Source organism: Pelodiscus sinensis, chromosome 26 (assembly GCF_052426305.1).
Source record: "Pelodiscus sinensis isolate ZL-2025 chromosome 26, ASM5242630v1, whole genome shotgun sequence".
In the NCBI taxonomy this organism is placed as follows: Eukaryota; Metazoa; Chordata; order Testudines; family Trionychidae; genus Pelodiscus; species Pelodiscus sinensis.
Window position 1 is genome coordinate 9170769 of NC_143077.1, and position 20540 is coordinate 9191308.

Here is a 20540-nt window from a genome sequence, read left to right on the forward strand (position 1 = left end):
AGAGCCATTATAGTGTAAAATATAAAGAAAAAGATCATAATTTGTTAATCCTTCCAAGAATATAAAGTGGCATAACAACATTGATCTGCATGTTCTATGAAGTCCTAGTATTGTCCTTTGCCACCCTAGGGCAAAAAATAACCCAAGGACATCCCAAAGCTGCTATTAATCTTTCTTCCATTTTCTAAGAGCAGCAGATTTTTCAAGGAACCTAACAGGTTCTTTCATCTGGGCTTTGTTTTTGTATTGTGAATTTTCAAAGCAAAAGTAGGCTCAATGACACAAGTCATTTCTGCGAATTGTGAAATTTTGTTGCAGCAGCTCTGATGAATATTTAACTGCCCGCTGGTGACAGATGCAAAGCAGACTTAATTATTTGGATATTTTTGTAGTCTCTCACTCTCTCACACACTCACATCTGCTATAAGACACATAAGAGGCTTTTCAGGAGTAAGAATCTCTGATTTATTTTTTCCTCACTACTGTTCATTTTAATATTTTCTGCGTAAACACCATGTCAGAAAGAGCCCTTGGATTGTACATCAGTGCACTGTTGGTTATATTTTAAACCGAAACCAAGTACTGTTCAGTAAATACTTTTGTTTTAAGGACCTTATTTAAGTCCCATGCAGCAATAGTCTACTTTTACAGTGTCTCATTCCAAGGATATGTGTATAAATCACCCATACTCAAACATCGCTAGTTCAAATGATTATGGAGAAAATTACTGAAAATAAATGTGGATGGAATAAGGATTTATAAAACACCAAGGAATAAGGATTTATAAAACTACTTACATGGCTTTCAGCATTGAAAACCCATAATTAAAAACTGAGTGAGCACTGGCAATATCACTGGCAAGATCTTTGTTACAGTAGAGCAGTGTAACATTAAGATCGACTCCTTATGCATTGATGAATGTACTTCTGTGTGCTCATGAAAGCTCATGATATCATCTACATGTTTTATTAGTCTATAAAGTGCTACCAGACCTTTTTTTTTTCCTCTCTCTCTCTGTAACAGACTAACTCGGCTATCCCCTGAAGCTTCTGTGATGTAGTGGGGATTGTGTTTGCTCTGTTTGCTTTATGTTGTATGTGATTCCTACTGTCTTGTACTGTTCTGTTGTAAACCCGTATGTGTGCCTCAGTCTGTCTCATGAAAACTCATCACCTAATAAACTATCTTGTTAGTCTTTAAAGTGCTACATATTTTTTCCTTCAGTTTCCCTGGGCACTGCACTGGTGCCCAGCTGGGGATGGAAATGTTGGGTGTGGCTCTTACTGAGGGGTGGCTGCCCCATTTTAGCAAGCACAGAACAATAGCTCAGGCTGTTGTAACCTGAGCCTAGGTGGAAGATTCAATAGGTGACACCTTTTGAAGCTAGACAAAGGAGGAGGCGGAGCTGCCTGCATGGCTGGGACTGGCTGCTGAGTGTGAGAGTCCTCTCAGTTGGCTGAGAATGCAGGGAAGGGGGCCTAGGGCTCCCCTCTCCCAAAGTGGGATTGTACTGGCTGCTTCTGGTTACTGTGTTAATAAGAAGTCTGTGCTACACTGTATCCCTGTCAGCCGGTAAACCTTCTGTTCTACTTGCGGGCTGAGTCTCACCTCTGACTGCGGCTGGAGGTGCAGGGCCTTGAGACTCCTCCACACTCTGTGACAACTTCCAATTCAGATGTCTGTTTGGTGAACTTTGAGGCAGGTATATGATTGAATTTTTTAGGAAATGTTTTAGAATAGCAGCTATAATCTTACTGAGTCAATGTGATCCAAAGTTGTGTAGTGATTTAATTTTTTCTGATTTCTTCCAAACCACAGATTTCCATGTCCCCAGTTTGAGAGAGTTTAAAGTTAGGTTTTGTGTATGGTTGATAGGGCATTGAGTACTTTGAAACGGAATATTTAACTAGGTCAGTTTTATTTTTATTTTCCTAGTTAATGTTGTTCACTTTTCCATCTTGGTTATCTTTATTATAAATTGATATTTTAAATTATGGACAATTACTGTTTACTCTCTAAGCCAGCATGTACCATAGATAGAAAATACGGTCTGGAGAAGATGTTCTGCAGTTTAATAATCTTAAAAATGTTTGTTTTAATATAACTGGAGGGACAAGAAATTTTTCACACACAATGTAAATACATATATAACTTAATGGTGGCAGCTAAATAGATTTGTAGATGAGTGCATGCACATATTTTAAGTAATGTGTTTATCTGTTAGTGTAATTAAGGATTGGCATCTTGTGCTCTGATGTTTTATAGCCAAAGTAATTAATGGCGCATAGTACGGAGCTTTTTCTCTGACAAGATCAGATTTTGCTACCATTATTTCCATATATTTTTACCATAAATGAAGTAAGCAAATTATACCATCCAGCCCTGAGAGCTACCTTGAATATCTACGGGCCAGCACAAATTTTAGAAAGAGGATCTTAAAATTTAACTGGCAACACTTTTAAAGAAATTCCAAGTGATTATATTATTTTTATATTGAAATTATGGAGACAACTGCCGCTGTCAGAGAGGTTTTGCTATTGAAATTATGGAGACAACTGCCGCTGTCAGAGAGGTTTTGCAAGTCAGCAATAACATTGAGCCTTTTTTTCCCCACCCTGAAATATGCACATACCTTTCCCATTGGAACCAGAGGGTCTCAGTTGCTGATATCAGAAGACAGAATTTGGCACTAATATTTATAACAATCCAATCAATTATGTAAACCCCCTTCAGCAGAAGAAATTAGAACAGATCAGGTAGTCACAAAAAGAATCTAAGATAGCATTAGAAGGCAAGATATCTGGATTTAGAGGTTGATTTAGGTCAATGAGTGCCTTCTATCTCAGTGGGCTGTAAGATTGTCATAATCGAGATGATCTCCCACAATAGGGTAATTTTGCTAACTCTTCTTGCATACCTAGAATTTGTGGGGTGTGCTAATTGATCCATAACAGTACTTTGACTGGATGCAGAGGGAGCATGCTGCTCTCAACTTTGTGTGCAATTAGCACACACCTCACTTGGTTGCCTTCACTTTGTGTGTGTCACTTAATACCAGTAGGGAAAAAAATTATGCAGATGAAAACCAGCAGAATTTGGCAACCCATTCTTTGGGCAACAGTAAATAAAGCGTCTCATGGGCTGCACACAGAACCCTAAGGCTGTGTCTAGACTGCAGGGTTTTTTCGAAAAAAGTAGCCCCTTTTTTTAAAAAAAAACTTCACCTGCATCTAGACTACAGCCGCGTTTTTCCAATTAAATCGAAAGAACATGGATTTCCTTTCGATGGCGGTACTCCTCATTTCACGAGGAATAACGCCTTTTTTCGAAAGTGCTCTTTCAAAAAAAGGCGCTATGTCATGCAAACTTTGCTTTTTCGAAAGAGAGCAGACTGCCTGGGAGTCAAAAGAGCATCTACACTGCAACAAGTACTTTAGAAAAAAGCAAGCTGCTTTTTCAAAAGAGGCTTGCAGTCTAGACGTAGCCTAATGGACAGCAGGTTTCTCACCTCTGACAGAGGTGCACTGGAGTAAGTGGGAGTCTTTCTATTGAATTCATGGACTGTATATCACACTTGTAATCTCTGTTCTAACCATTAGACTACATGAGTGCTCCTTGTCTTGTTGGTTTTTCTGCCCTTTTCATGCTCTTAAAATATTTTTCATGTATGATCTAAACTAGGGATATCAACATGTGACTACACGATTAACCAATAAGCCTTACATGCTCCTCCTCCTCCCCTGTGTCTGAGACGGGGGAGTGGGAGCCAGTGCCAGTGGGGATCCCCTGAGCACCAGACACCATAGAGCTGCCTGCCCCCCATCCCTCCTCCACATGGCTGCCTCTGATAGAAAGGGCAGCAGTGCAGAGGATAAGGGGGGCAGGTACGAGCCCGGTACATGTGGGAAGCCAGATTTCAAGCTGACTTCCTGCATGTATCAGCACCCATGGAGCCACTTGCCTCCTCGCACTGCTGCCTCTCTAAAAGGAATCAGCGCAGGGTGGGGTGGCAGGCTTTTAAACAGGCTCTCCACACATGCGAGCCCATGAGCCCCGGAGCTGCCTGTCCCCCAGTTCCCTCCCCTCTCTGATGCACTGCTGTTTCAATAAATGATGTATGCCTTATTCTGCTTAATTTGTGCCAAGTGGGAATCTACAACAATGGCTTTACTTTGGCCAGGTTGACAAAAAGGTTGCCATTTAGGCCAAGTTAATAATATTATTTGAGATGTAAAATGAGAAGGAATGAATGGTAGAACATTCATGCTGTGCTCCTGGGCTTGCTTAGTAATTGGATTCAAAATAAGTCTCTGAAATCACCCAAGCATGTGCAACTGGTGATGACCTTCAAAAATCAAGAGTTATCGTTATAAAGTACTTTTGAAGCAGGCTTTCTTGTTCTAGAGCCAAATGTCAAGTAATCTACAATGTCTACCAAGGACTTGAATAATGCATTCATATCTTCTAGTCTGAATTTCACAGTACTGTGGTTCAGTAAGGCGAGGAAATGCTTATTTTTAAAATACAGAATAGGTGTTAATTTAGTTGGAATAAAGTGAAAGCATCTCATTAAATCTTCATTCCTATTAAGAATTATAATTAATTGTAGGGAGCATATATTGAAAAGTTGGTAGTTCAGAGACTTTAAACTCAGGTACTGATTATTTTGCTGCAAGATTTCCTGTGATTCTCAAATCTGTTTTTAGCTCTCTCAATTTAGGCAGTTATGGTGAATCTTCGGACATACTTTCTCCCAGCGTTCTTTAGATGTGAAAGTTAAAAAGGCTGAGTTTACAAGTAGTAATCCCTTCTCTTGCTTCTCCTGTGATGGTTGTCATTTCTCTAGTGCTCTAGCAGGCAAGACCTGAATTACTAATGTTTAAAAAAAAATCAGACTATCTATTATATAATAATCTAACAAGCTTCAGATTACGTACATTAAAGAAGAAAAGAGAGTAAATCTTTTTTGTTTTTTGGTAGGCAGGTCACTTTTAATGGAAGCATTGCAGGCTTAATTGTAGAGGATTTTGGGAACTGAATAGAACCTGATTGCCAAAACCCCCCCACAATTCACACTAACCGGTGTAGCAAATTGACCTGCCTGTGGCATTTTGAAGAAGTGAATATAATAGATTACGGTCTAAAATAAGGGGTAAATTTAACAGCAAATCACCTTTCTAATGTTGATTTAAATTAAGGCCATGTTTCCTTCAAACACTAGTGACAGCCTCAGCTGCCTCTGTTTTGCTGTATAGGGCTTTGCAGTTTCTTGTAAGAATTAGGTGTCCTATAGGAGTCTTGCCTTGCTACCTCAGATAGGTCCACATATGCTTTAGGCTTCTGGCTATCTGACAGTATTGTGAGTCACCCAAAATGCAGGGTAATGAAAGACGGCTTATTTTTCTGTTTGGTAAAAATGGTACTTCCAGCTAACTATATCTGTGGAAAAGATGTACGTAAAAACACCTTAATCTGGAAAGTGCTTGTAATCTAGATAGGCATGTAGGTATATAGAGATTTTTATATTATTTTAATGTTTAATTCTTCTATAGTCTTATTCTGAATTTGATTTCCGAGACATTTTCCAAAACATTCAGAAATGCCAAACACACACACACTTCAAGTGAAGAATGAGCGCTAGCATATGGAATGTATATTGAATGCATATATTTTGCCATTGTACTCACTTTGGTGCAAATAAAAAGCTAATTTCACATTTTTAATAAGGAAATTGCATGGGCAGTCTGTCTACACACCTTTTCTTTGCGGCCATCTGTATCAAATCTTAATGTTTTAGTCTCAGTTTTTGAGGGAAACACTGTGATTCCTGATATAGTGAATTTCCTGATAATGGCAAACAAGATATTCTGAAGAAAATGGTTGTCATCTATCCTATGAATGCAAATATTTTCCAGTATTTCCCCAGAGACCTAACTGGTTCTTTCTTGACTGTTTTTCTTAGGCCCTAAGTGCTAAGACATCTTAATATATCAACATTCTAAAGTAGGGTCTGGGGGAGGACAAATGGGGGGGGGGGGAATTAAGGAAAACTGAAGAGGCGGGAGTCTGCTAAAGCTGATCCAAAAATCTCTGCTCACTTCTCAGGAGAAGTTCCATTACATATCCATTTTGGTACCTATTTCCAATCTAAATCCCATTAAAGTTCTCCTCCTTTATGGGGTTTCCAACTCACCAGTTGAGAATTAATGTCATATTACATGCTAAATAATTTTGGTGTTCTGTGATTCAGTGACATTTATGGCTTGATGAATTACATATCAAGCTTTTTCTCTAAAACTGGAATTACTTGTTCTCAATTTTGCTCTACCTGTTGGAGGTAAAACTTAACTGCTTGATGCCAAGAACTAATGTAGAATACTTAGAAATTCAGATATTTAGCATTTAACCCTTGTTTCGCTCCAGTGAGTGCTATCTTGTAGTGAATAGAGCAGAACAAAGAATAGGAGAGTTTGCCCTGAGGATTGGAGGAATAGTACTTTCTTCCTTTCCTTAGGGATGTAAGAATGTAGCTGTTTGAATGGGTAACTGAAAAGCTTAAGCACACTGCTACATGTGGCTTTTGGGGAGAAGCCGGGGCATGCCAGCTCCCAGGGAGCCGGCTGCTGCCTCTGTATCAGAGGCAGCAGTGTGAGACAGCAGCCAGTTCCCTGGGATGCGGGAGCCAGCTTTAAAGTTGACTCCCAGCAAGCCGGCTGCCTTTGCCATACTGCTGCCTCTAAAATAGAGGCAGCAGTGCAGGATGGCAGCCAGTGTGCGCCAGGAACTGACTGCCACCCCACATGTATGGATAATGTGATAAGTGTAAAGTAATGCTTATTGGAAAAAATAACCCAAACTATACATACAATATGATGTGGGCTAATTTAGCTACAGCTAATCAGGAAAGAGATCTTGGAGTTATCGTGGATAGTTCTCTGAAAACGTCCACGCAGTGGCAGTCAAAAAAGCAAATAGGGTGCTAGGAATTATTAAAAAAGGGGTAGAAAAGAAGACAAATATCTTACTGCCCTTATATAAAACTATAGCATGCCCACATCTTGAGTACTGTGTACAGATGTGGTCTCCTCACCTCAAAAAAGATATTTTGGCATTGGAAAAGGTTCAGAAAAAGAGCAACTAAAATGATTAAGGGTTTGGAATGGGTCCCATCTGAGGAGAGAGGCTAAAGAGACTGGAACTTTTCAGTTTAGAAAAGAGGAGACTGAGGGCGGATATGATAGAGGTATATAAAATAATGAGTGGTGTGGAGAGAGGGTGAATAAAGAAAAGTTATTTACTTGTTCCCATAATATAAGAACTAGAGGACACCAAATGAAATTAATGGGTAGCAGGTCTAAAACTAATAAAAGAAAGTTCTTCGCACATCGCACAGTCAGCCTGTGGAATTCCTTGCCAGAGGAGGCTGTGAAGGCTAGGACTATAACAGTTTAAAAAAGAGCTAGATATATTCATGAAGGTTAGGTCCATAAAAGGCTATTAGCCAGGGGATAAGGAATGGTGCCCTGGCCTCTGTTTGTCAAAGGCTGGAGAAGGATGGCAGGAGATAAATTGCTTGATCATTGTCTTCAGTCCACCCCCTCTGGGGCACCTGGCACTGGCCACTGTTGGCAGACAGGATACTGGGCTAGATGGACCTTTGGTCTGACCCAGTATGGCCATTCTTATGTATTAGCCATGTAATCGCTAAAATGTTCAGTGGTTACATACACAGTTATGGTGCGTCTATACCGCACACTAAACTCAAAATAAAATATTTTACAGATTGTAGCACTTAGAGCAGTGGGGCTTGTAAGATGTCTAGAATCTCACTCCATAGCTTAATACAGCAGTTCTTATACTGTGGGTTGGGACCCTAATGTGTGTTGCCAAGGCTGGAGTTAGGCTTGCTAGGGCAAAACCCTAGGTTTTTGGCCTTGCCCAGGTAGTAGGGCTCACGTAGACCCAGGTTTTGGCCCTCTTCTGAGGTCATGTAGTAATTTTTGTTGTCAGAAAGGGGTCACAATGCCATGATGTTTGAGAACCCTTGGTTTAATAGATCCTCATGTGGGGTATCTTGGAAGATGACTATTTTATTGATGCCATTTTACTCAGGTTTTCCTTTTGAAAATGTAAAGCAGAAGAAAACCTGAGCTAAAACAGGCACCATCTATATTGGTAATGACATGGGTGAGTTTAAATAACTTGTTTATCTGGAACAAAAGGATACTTGAAAAATTAGAGGCTTCCTTCTGCTTCCCGTTTCTCTGCTAAATTGCTTTTTTTTTTCTTTTTAAAAATTTGAACTGAGGAATTAAGTTTTTGTGATTCAGCACCAACTTTACAAGTCTGGCACTAAGAAAACTGCCAGAGAGAGAGAGAGAGAAGCGTACCAAGCTGTCAGAACTATTCGCTCACAAGTTTATTTTTTTCTCCCTTCCCCCTTCCCAGTATCAACAGGTGCAACTGAAAGGGGCTTTCAAAGATGTCGAAAACTAACAAATCAAAATCTGGATCCCGCTCATCTCGTTCAAGATCTGGATCAAGATCACGATCTCGATCCTTTTCCAAATCCCGTTCCCGTTCCCGTTCTGTCTCACGATCAAGGAAACGCAGACTCAGGTAATGCTTGTGGTTTTGTTGTACCCTTTGTTTTCAAAGAGTTTTTCTTCTCTCTGCCCTGTTTGAGATGGTGGCTGCACTAACATGGTCTCTCCTGTGAAAACCTTTTTGTTGAATTCTAGAGTAGCTTAAGTATTCTAAGTCTCGGGTTACTGATTTTGTTTGTTCTCTGTTCTGTCTTTCAACATGCAGTTGCTAGGGTGTCTTGTGAACAGGTGTGTTTCTTGCAGTCTTCTGCACTTTTTAATAATCACTGATCATTTTAATGTAACATTCCCATATGTTTCTTATGTAAGTAGTTGCAGTTCTTCAGAACTCTTTGCTGCCAGTGAAGGAATGTGTTTTTGACCCAGACTAAGTGGAGGAAAGGATGCATTTAATTTTGTTGTTCAATAGATAACATCTGTAACTAAGGCTTTCTTGATCAATTTATTTTTTTTGTAAATTATTCATTTTGTTGATGAGATAAAAACAGAATGTTGACATTTTTGGCATCATTTCTTGTAAGAACTGACACATGGGAAAAACTGCTGAGAGACTTCCACAGTAAAACATGCTCTTTTTCATTTGTTAGGTTCTCTTCCCCCCCCCCCCCCCCCCCCCCTGCTTTTTATTAATAGCAGCTTTAAAAAAGTCTTTGGGAAAAGTTATGTATTTCTTAGAGTTGAGTTCATGGGAGTCTCTTCCACAGTGTCATTCTAAGCCTCTGATGGGAAGGTGTGCGCATGTGTCTGTTGGGGGTGAAAGGGTATTTTGTCATAAGGGAAGTCAATATCTCAATTCAGCAATGGTATCTATGGGCAGATCATATATTAATTAGTTAATCTCACTGCTGAGATCTACGTTGAGAAATTCTTGGTGTGCATGATAGTTGCTGCATCTCTGACTTGCTTCTGACTGCATCAATTTAAGACTAAATAAAAGGAAAGCATGGATTTCCATCACCTTGTAAGCTAGATGACTAGTTAGGCTTTTAAAATCTTGCAAGGCCACCACCATTTGGTAATGAACATCTCTATTCCATTTTTTCTGGATGTTATGATACCCACCTGCTTTTTCATAAATCTTAAATGCATCCTGAAGATCCTGAACATTGCTATACTTATAAACATGCAACCATGAATTATTTAAGATGCAAAACATAACAATTAAAATGTATTTGGAAAGAGGGAGGCCAGGACAAACCCAAATTGGAGATGCAGACTGAAATGGAACTGCATTCTTTGCAGGGAAGCAGAACTATTAGGAAGGGAGCAGTGTTAGTTTGGAGCATCTGGCCAAGTTTTAAGTGACTGTGCCAAACAGAAATCTAGATGCATTAAATCAAACAGGGCAAATCTCTCATCTTGTCCAAAAGCTTCAGAGGGGTAGCTGAGTTAGTTTGTAACTGGAAAAACTTGAAAAACAACTAATAGTCTAGCAGCACCTTAAAGACTAATAAAACATGTTGATGGTACCATGAGCTTTCGTGGGTACAACCCACTTCTTCAAATGCTTCCTCATCTTGTGTTGCTGCTTAAACAAATTGAATGTTATAAATACATTGATGAAAGAGAATTGAAATGGAGACGGTTAATATAGACAAGTTATCTTCTTGTAAGGCTTTTGCATACTCACTGAGGTATGTCTAGTGTGATGTCTTAAAGAGGATAGACTAGAAAATTGATCTGTTTAAGAAAAAATGGCATTTCACTTTCCACGTCTCTTGGTGGTTTGACTTGTGTTCTGTGCCCTTTTCCCTGTTCGCTTCTGGTTAATCTGTGCATGCTTAACTTTTGTTTGTAGGATCCAAGTATATTGCTGTTTCTTTTCACTTTTGACTGTTGTAAAAAGAGTGGAATAGCCAGAACTTGAGAACAATACATATTAAATTAACTGGCTACCCATGCATTCCAGAAGACTTCAAGAATAATGATCACTTCTGGCACATGTTTATTGTATTTTGCATACTGCATCCTTTTAAAATGATTTCTTGTAAACAGTCTCTGCAGATTTTGGAGTGAGATTTTCATGTTCCATGCCTCTATAAAATGACAGAATGGATTTTGGAAGCAGCATGCAACAGGTCCCTCGCTAGTAATTGGTAACAAATGCAGTAGGCGCCTGGGGATGGGAGCATGTGAATTCTGCTTAGTGCTTTCGGACCACTTCTTTTAATCAGTTCATTTTCACTGCCTGCATCTGCATGTGTCTTTCCTTCTTTCTTGTCTTGATACTATTTTCGAATGAGAAAGTATCTAAGGTAAGTTGCACTGTTTTCTTGTTTTGAATAAAGGAGCACGAATTTTATAAAGGGACAATTAAGCAATTTATATTCACACAAGATTCATACCAGATGTTATTAGTGATGTAACATAAGCCATTGCATGTTAAATATTTGTGTATTTGATATTTGAACAAAAGAGAATCTCTTTGTAACCCAATTTAAAAGTTAGATTTCACTTTAATCTTTAGAAACTTCAGTGGCAAAGTTGTTGTATACAGTTACTAATATTTGGGAGAGAGAGATGTGGCTGCTGATGCCTGTCAGGATAAGATATCTAAACACAGTTACTGCCAGAGTTAGCCAACTTTTTTAATGACTGGAATTTTATGAAACTAGTAAACAATGTTGTAATGTTTGCAGTAAATATGCATCATCAGAAGCAATGAGTGAGATCTGTTGCAAGGATTTTTGTGGAGTATGGAAGTTTTTACCATATTTTACAAGATAATAGTTGCTAATACCCTTTCCTCTCAGTACAACTTTGCAATTGTTCAGTATTAAGTAAATTAACCTGATTAATCCTGAGGCATGGTGTTACTTGTAAAACCAGAACAACTTCATTTTTTTAAATATTTGATCAAACTAAGAGGAATCCAATTATAACTGGAAAAACACCTTGTATTTCTCCAGCTCTCATTGGCACTTGCTGAAATGTTGTGCTTTTTAAATATGTAGCTGTAGATATGAGCACTCATTTTGTCCTGTATTCCATTCTCTTTCTCCTTCCACTAATAACCTGCATACTCATATCTGCCCCTTGAAAATCAAGCTGATGTGTGTTGATAAACAGTGCCATCATGTGGCATCAGATTAGGGATACATTAAATGTCTTTGGTAATCTTTTCTTGATACTGTTTTACTTGAGGGAGAGCAAGATGAAAAATCACAGCTATTCATGTATGGTTTGAGATTAGAAATGGAGAAGACAGTCATTGGTTTTTCTCTTCTGTGCTATTTTTTCACTTAAGTGCTGAAGTGCATTTAATTTCTCTGGCAAGGAAAGGTTTTTCCTCTTGAAATCCTGTTACAAATTAAAAGCATATGAGATATTTGAGGGCTGCAAAGAAGGGAGAATTCAGTCAGTTACAAGGGACAGCACTGGCATTATGGGTTAGAAAGGCATTCCTGCCATGCAGGAAACCAAGAATTAAAGGTAACCTTGGCTCTCTTTGAACTGTGAAGACTGGATACGTAAGAGATATGCCACTGAAGGTGGGTACCAGCCACAAGAATCCAAGACCAAGCAAATGTATCCCTGTTGTGGTCTCAGCCATGATTCTAAGAAGTTTGGTCACCTGTAAGAGCAGATGTCATTAAATTACCACCAGGTTTGTGTGTGGAGGGGCAACAGTTTTCACTGGGAGAGAAGCTATAGTTTTCATATGATTAGAGAAAAAAATCACTTAAGGGGTTGTGAACCCTACACAAACCCAGTAAAATAACATATAAACCTCTTTTATTCAACTAGAAGGCTGCATTGAAGAAAAGAAGTTTCCAAAAACTGTTTTTTTTTTTTTTTTTTTTTCAGTTCTAGGTCCCGTTCAAGATCATATTCTCCATCTCACAACAGAGAAAGGAACCACCCAAGAGTTTATCAGAGCCGGGATTTCAGAGGTCACAATAGAGGGTACAGAAGACCATATTATTTCCGTGGGCGGAACCGAGGATTTTATCCATGGGGCCAGTATAACCGAGGAGGCTATGGAAATTACAGATCAAATTGGCAAAATTATCGCCAAGCCTACAGCCCTCGTAGAGGGCGTTCCCGCTCTCGATCACCAAAGAGAAGGTCTCCATCACCAAGATCAAGAAGCCATTCTAGAAATTCTGATAAGTCATCTTCTGATAGGTCAAGGAGGTCTTCATCTTCCCGGTCTTCCTCGAACCACAGCCGAGTTGAGTCTTCCAAGCGTAGGTCCATAAAGGAAAAAAAATCCTCTTCCAAGGATACGCGAGCATCACAGGCTGCAGGAGATAATCAAGGGGATGATTCAAAGGATCAGCAATTTTCAGGAGGAGCTGCTCAAGATGTCAAGTCGTCTGAGGCATCAAAGCCGTGGCAAGACATGAGCACTTACAGCACAAGTTCAGTGTCAAGAGCATCTGCTGTGCCTGACCTTAGCCCAAGAGAGCGCAGTCCTGCACTAAAAAGCCCTCTTCAGTCTGTTGTGGTGAGACGCCGTTCTCCTCGACCAAGCCCGTTGCAAAAGCCCAGTCCTCCATTGTCAAACCCCTCACAGCTAGGTGGCTCTTTACAAAGCAGTGCCTCGTTCCAGGCAGGCTCACATCAGGGTTCATTTGACCATGGTTCATCAGGATTAAGCCCAACGAGGAAGAGCCCTGTGTGTAAAAGTCCCACGACAATCAGTTCAATTTATGGTTCCTCGCAGAAGGAGGAAACAGCAGCTCCTGGGGGGGCAGCCTTCTCAAAGAGGTAAGTTGAGCATTTTTCCTGTATGTTCAGTTCACATGCCAGATACTGGGGAAGTATATGTGTAGCTCTTATTGATTGCTCGTCCTGATTCTACATTATAGGAAGTAGTTATCTAGTTTTTGTTTTCTTAACTTCATAACTTTCAGTGTTGTAAAGATACTCCAGAATTGCTTTCTTAGCTTGAAGGTTGTTTTTTATACATTTTTAAAGCCTTCAGGGTGCTTTTCCAGAAATATGATTTTTATTAGTCTAAAAATAGTCATATTCCTAAATCACTGCATGTAACCTATATATTTGGGGTTGTATATTCCCTCATGGTCAAGTAGTTTTGGGTGTTTCCTAATTTTAAATGGACTTCAGAGTATTAACATTCAGTTGGTGCCGCCACTGCTGGACTGCCTGATTTTAGGGTAAGAGTTACTGATGCAGATGAAACCTGTACTTGAAGAAGGCTTGTTAGCTTGCTTTGGAGGAACTGTCATGTTTAACAGACAAAATAGATTTCCTCATGAAATCTGTCCCAGAGTTGGTAGGTATGTGGCTCTTGGACTCCAGCAAATGTTATAAGTTTGCAAAGGAAGACAAATTTTGTTTAATAAACTTACACACAACTTACTGTGTACCCTAATAGAAACAAAAAAATACAAACACTGAGAGAGCCATGATGCACATGCATTGAGAAATATTTTATATATGACTGGAATCAGGAAAAAAATCTTTCTAGTCTGCTCAGTCAGCAGCCCAAAACACCTGGCAAGTGTCTAATTAATTTCATTTGAAAGGAACATCTCACTTGAAAGGACACTATTGGGTTTTTTTTTTCAAATGCTTCCTAATCATTTTGATTTGTCTCTGTTAATTTAAGATTTGTGGCAAATTTTGTTAATCTCATCAGAAATCTTTGATAATTAACAGAACTAGTTTTTATTCCACTCTGGGGTTTTGAGATGGTGTATTGAGGTGCTTTAGACTTAACCCACTACTATCCCCTTGAAATAAGTGCTGATAATCTTTCACCACCGTAGTTTTAAACTTTAAATTGATTGGGCGATTGTCATTCCCAGTACTAAAGTGTCTGTTCTCCCAAGAGGAGGAATATTTTTCCCATTAACGGTTTTTTTTTTTTTGCTTTTATTTGTGTTTACAGTATATGAAATGTTTAGCTTTCCTAGGAAACTTGCATCCAAAATGTGACGTAGCTTTTGAGGCATTTATTTCCAATGTGTTGTTTAAAGCAGAACAGTCCAAGTTGACAATTTTGATGTGTTAATTCTCCTGAATCAAATTTGTAAGTGACTAAACAGATTGGGTAAGACCTTAATATTTTCCTTAGTAATATAGGTAAGTTGGTTCTCTTTTTATTTTCTCAAGAAGAGCTTTTGCTGTTCCACATTGCTCTTGAACCTCATGTCATCCATTTTACATACCCATCTTCCAACACATTCATTGAATATATTAGGAATTTATTCATGTAGTCTAAGGTAAAAATGTAGGTAGCCTGCTTTACATTTTACCTTACTTATTAGGGACTATGACTTGTTTGCTTGCTTTGAATTTTAGGAATTAAAGTCTCTTGTCTACACTTAAGAGAATTGCTTAAATGTGTGTGTGTGTGTGTATGTGTGTGTTTTATAAATAGGTATTTGGAAGAACAGAAGACTGAGAATGGGAAAGACAAAGAACAGAAACTAACAAATGTTGAAAAGGACAAAATGAAAGAGAAGGGAAGCTTCTCTGAGTTGGGTTTAGCAGATGGCAAGACGAAATCAGACCCGTACACCTCCAAAACTGACCCTGAAAAGCCTTATCGCAGCAGCCAGTCTCCTAAACGCTATAAGCTTCGTGATGACTTTGAGAAGGTGAAGATGGCAGAGTTCCACAAGGAAGGTCATTATGGCAAAGAGGAGATGGATGAGCAGGATAAGAAAGACAAGGCAAAGGGCCGAAAGGATTCAGAATTTGATGATGAGCCCAAATTCATGTCTAAAGTGGTAGCAACCTCAAGCAAAAATCAGGATGAGGATAGGCCAGGTAAATGGGAAGGCGTAGTGTTCTTACCATCTGCAAAGGAGAAGCAAAGGAAAACTGAGGAAATGGAGGAGGATCCATATTCTGAAAGATCTAAAAAAGAAGACAAGCTAGCATCCAAGAGAGCAGAAGCTGGTCACAGGGGGTTTGTTCCTGAGAAGAATTTTAGAGTGACTGCTTACAAAGCAAGTCAGGAAAAAAGTGCTTCACCACCTTTGAGAAAGGCCTCTGAGAGTCGGGAAAAGCCAGGAACCAGAGGAGATGGTTTAGCCACTGGCAAATCCTCCTTTTCCATTACCCGGGAGGCCCAGGTCAATGTCCGAATGGATTCCTTTGATGAAGATCTTGCACGGTAAGGGTTTGCCTTTAAGTGAAATCCTAGGTAGTGGCTTCACTAGCCTGTTTCCTCATCCCTTCCCTATCCCTGTATGGATTTCGCTAAAACACAGGCAGATTGAATGAAGAGTATTGTACAATCAGCTACTAACTCGTCATTTGTCACAGAGAGCAAATGCATCTCTAAATGTTAACAGCAATATGATTCTCCTATGTGGAGGGTGAAGCGCAAAGTTTTGTGACTTTCCCTAAGCTACACAGGCAAAGAGACTAGTTTAGAACTGTGGATTCCAGTCCTTCATTCAGACCACACAATTTCGTGTTCCAGAGTAATTAAATTCTGCTCCCCACTCTCCAGATCTACTCAGAACATTGAAATGTAAGCATTACAGTGTAAAAAATTTGTTTGCAGGGTGCTTTATTCCTCTTCTCAGTGTATGGCAATGTTGTAATGAGATCCTCCTAGAAGCCTCAAAAGGCCACTTAACATTTTCTGTACTGCTCTGGCGCTTCAAAAAAAAAGCAGGAGTGGAGGGCCACACACCAGTGAGAAAAATCAGTTGTGGTTTACACACCAATGGAGAGCAAAAAACGAAACAAAAAAAAAAAACCCCATCACCTGGCCTGGCTCAGGGACTGCTTCACAGAGGCTTGCCAAGAGGCAGATCCAATTAAGCTGGGAGTCGTAGTTTCCCTGCCCCTGTGCTAAAGAGAAGAGCTGGTTAGTCAGTAAATATCAGTTTGCTCTGTGGAACACTAGAGGGAGCACTAAAATTCAGGAGGAATGAAGAGAAAGGAGCTAAGATGGCTGCTAAGAGTATGCGAATCACGTGTGACATACAACACAATTTTATGGATTAATATCTGAACAGCACTTTGAACATTCAACCAAGTGATTAGATTTATCATTATAGTGTTATCATGCAGTTTGGATGTGCTTTAAAAACAACTTTTTTTCTAAGCCACAAGATTTGCTTTTACTAAAGCAATTCTATGCATCAGATATATAAAACCAGGCTTTAAAAAACGTGTTCTTTACCAAAAAAAAAAAAAAAAAAGTTAAAAATTAAATTTGAAATTGACAACCTGTGTTAAGGCCTGAATTTACTATAATCTGTTAAAATAATTTAAATGCTGCATCAGTGAGCCCTGTTTAATTTTAGTGAGTTAAAGGGTGCTGCTTTTTTATACAGAGTCAGGGGAGAAACAATGTTGTGTACTCTGAAGTATCATATTTTCATTATTTTTAGTCTGGAGAGAATGCTTTCAGCAAGTGCTTTCAGTTTCTGTTGGGCTGGAAAGCATTGACTTTAATTACTTTTGGTTTCAGTGTAGTTAGCAGATGTAGCGAGATAATTATCTTGTCTAGTTTGTTCAAAGATGAAAAATCCATTAAGAGTAGAAAAGCTTGTTTTCCTCTTCTAATCTATTAATAAAAACTTGATGGGAGAAAATGAGATCTGCTACTAAGAACTTTGAAGAACATGGGTCCAGAGTTTCAAAGATATGAAGGTGCCTGCTGGGTTTACAATAGCATTTAAGCACTTTAAAAACCTGACTCCCATTAACTTCAGTGGACATCAGGTGCTTTTGTAATCCTACTAGGCATTTATTACATCTTTAGATATCTTCTGAAAATCTGGACCATGTTGATCTTACAGTCCACTCACTGCAGTTCTGCCTTTTGTTTAGTCAGGTTTAAATGCTAAATATGTTTTGATTAATTTTTTTCTTATATGGCACATTTAATTTTAGTTAATCAAAAAGAATTCTAAAATGCTGTCTTGTGCATTTTATTAAATTTCGGCTTTCATCCAACTGCAGCTTGACACAAATCACATGTAAAAATCCTAGCATCTAGTAGATAAGAAATGTGTAGGATTACTTGATGATGTAAGAATATGAACATATAGGTAATGCTATGTAATTGCTGTAATCTAGATACTACCTATCTTCCTGGTTAGCAAAAAGTTTTAAAGTTTGTGTCCATGTTATATTTAGTTACAGATCAACCTATTCTAAAGGTCCATTCTCATTAGTGAGTTATTTCCTAAAGAAAGACTATACTACAGTACAAATGTAAAACAAGATCAAAATCAAAGATTAAAGTTCCTGCACAGAGCTTTCAATCACTTCAGTTTAAATCAGTTCTCTCTGTACTGCAGCAGGGTGATGGTGACTGTTGTTGTTTCCCACGGATGTAGGGCTGGGAGTATCCAAGTGTCCATCATGTGATGGCAAGGGTTTGACTGACAAACAAAAACTGAGATACTGGTTGAGCAATACTGGACAGTCAGCTCTCCTATTTCTGAGCAACCCTTTTTTAATGCTACTCTCTCATCCTCAGTGGGAATCTGATTGCCCATTGTGGTGAAGCACGTTTGTTGCTAACAGATTCAGCTTTCCTTAGATTTATACTAGGGCAATATTAAGGTCTTACCCAACCTTTTCAGAGCTTTGAAGATCTGTCTTCCATTTTCTGTGGTCGCCTCTCCTGGTTTGGGAATATTTAACACACATGGGCATAAAATAAATGTTGGCTGAGATGAGCATCTGAGCCTGGTCTTATCCAGTCCTCTTTCTCACTTCTGAGATTAAAATCTAGCCATAAATGTTGAGGGGGGAGGGAAGGGAAAGGTAAAATATATTTCTGCCTTTAGCTGGCTGCTAGCCAGCCCATCGTTTAGCATATTGTAACAAGACCTGGCTATAAATAGGCAAGTTTGTGATGACCATTGGTGAAAAAGAGGAACCTTTAGTTCAGAAGCCATATAAGGGGGCTAATAGGGATGTTAAATTTAGATTAATTGGCAAATCGAATAGTCGATGCAATTTGTATCAACTATTCGATTAGTCGATAAGGGTGCCTCCGCCTTTGAAGTGTAGCAACAGTCCCAGGGCTGTTGCTACACTTCAAAGGCGACAGAGCTGCAGGGAGCGTGGGGCCAATGGGGGGACTAAAGTAGTCACCTGCTGGTCCCGTGCTCTCCGTAGCATTTCAAAGGGGCAGTGCTGCATGGAGCCCAAGGTCAGCTGGGGACTTGGCTCTATGTGGTGCTGCTGCTGCTTTGAAACACCGCGTGCAGCCTGGGGCCCCTGGGCTGCATATGGCATTTCAAAGTGGCAGACCCTGGGTTCCATATGGTAGTGCTGCTTTGAGAAGCCATGTGCAGCCCGGCACTCCCCAGCTGACCCCGGGGGGCTGCATGCAGCGGTTCAAAGCAGTAGTAGCGCCACATGGAGCCCAGGGTCTGGCCCCGGGCTCCACGTAGTGCCCCTCCCACTCCCCTTGCTGCCTCTTTCTGATAAGAGACAGCAAGGGGGGATGTGACTAGTCAACTAGTGTGTCGACTAGTCATTCACATCCCTAGGGGCAAAAACAGAATCATTGAAATTTGTATTGCAGATGCACTTCAAAAAGTCAGTGGCTGGAATAAGTCCAGTTTGTTCCTTTGGAGGTTAACTTGCCGTTTGAAAACTCCTTCTGTTTAAATTGCCTTTATGATGGTTATATTTTTAAAATGTGTGTTCTTTTCTAGTCCAAGCGGTTTATTGGCGCAAGAGAGAAAGCTGTCTCGTGACTTAGTGCACAGCAACAAAAAAGAACAGGAGTTCCGCTCCATTTTCCACCATATTCAGTCAGCTCAGTCTCAGCGAAGCCCTTCTGAATTGTTTGCTCAGCACATAGTGACTATAGTTCACCATGTAAAAGGTGAGTCTAGTGTCCATGCATTCTTGGTCGAAAGTTTATCCCTTGCTACTCCACTCCACTCTCTGTTCCTTGGAACACTGTTGACAAGCCGTACACATATTTCATTCATGCTAGTTAGTTACCCCAGACAATTGCTGAGCAACAGGACAAATGAGTAGAACAGCAGCCATGTGGGATGTTTTCCACCAAGTTCTTGCACTTAGCTGTGCATCAGGGAGGAATGAAGAGGGTCTTGCCTATCCTTGAAACAGCAAAAAGCAAGACTTACAGCAGACTGACATGGGATCTGCAGATATTTGGGGTATTCTAATGTATTTGCATACATTTAGTTTGTGTTTTAATATGTTTTTTATTAAACAGATTTGAGAGAGAATTCAGCACTGACACAAACTGGAACCATTACTTTTATTTCAGGGGAGAGGCCTCCACTTTTGCTAGGCTGATTGACTTTCATCCGTGTGTCCTCTGGCCACACGTGTTTATTTTCTGAATCCATTTTAGATATGGTGGTAGAACTCACATGTCTTTTCCTAAAATCTGACTTGTATTAATTGTGTGCTGTTTCTTCCCTGAAAACCCTGACAGAGCATCACTTTGGGTCTTCAGGAATGACACTGAATGAACGCTTTACAAAATACCTAAAGAGAGGAATGGAGCAAGATCAAGCTAAAAACAAGAAGAGCCCTGAAATCCACAGGTAGGGGATGTTGTTTTTCTAAAGCTCAAGGGACATTTTAAAAATATTAATAGTTAACTGGAACATAATTCAAAAATACAAAAGAGGAACAAACAGTAAGGATGTAAAAGACTAGTCGACTATCCGATAAGCGTTTGCTTATTGGATAGTATTTTGACTAGTCGATTCCTTCCCCCCCCCCCCCCCTTGCTGCCTCTATAAAATAGAGGCAGCAAAGGGGGGGTACTTCAAAGTAGCGGCCTCTGCACAGCTTCCCCTTTGAAAAGCCGCCTGTGCGGCTGACCCTGGGCTCCACTGCTTCTTTAAAACGGGCAGAGGCGGCAGTTTCAAAGGGGAAGCTGCCCAGCTGACCCCGGGCTCCGCGCGGCATTTCCCCTGAACCCAGGATCAGCTGTGGAGTCCCTAGCTGATGCCAAGCTTCCTGCTGCAGCATAACCTGGAGTCAGCA

At 39.9% G+C, this 20540-nt stretch overlaps 1 protein-coding gene across 8 annotated transcripts in view; it reads left to right on the plus strand.

The window, feature by feature from the left end:
- The window catches only part of THRAP3 (thyroid hormone receptor associated protein 3), an 87731-nt gene that overhangs the window by 53768 nt on the left and 13423 nt on the right, over nucleotides 1–20540 (plus strand). For 7 of the 8 annotated variants that reach the window (XM_075908869.2, XM_075908867.2, XM_075908872.2 and 4 more), the window contains 5 exons: nucleotides 8449–8619; nucleotides 12414–13319; nucleotides 14959–15699; nucleotides 19223–19395; nucleotides 19981–20092. In XM_075908869.2, the coding sequence (XP_075764984.1) occupies nucleotides 8483–8619; nucleotides 12414–13319; nucleotides 14959–15699; nucleotides 19223–19395; nucleotides 19981–20092 (2069 nt within the window). In that variant the 5' untranslated portion in view covers nucleotides 8449–8482. Of the gene's footprint in view, nucleotides 1–8448; nucleotides 8620–10534; nucleotides 10862–12413; nucleotides 13320–14958; nucleotides 15700–19222; nucleotides 19396–19980; nucleotides 20093–20540 lie in introns of those variants that run through there. The other variant, XM_075908875.2, reaches the window with a different exon arrangement.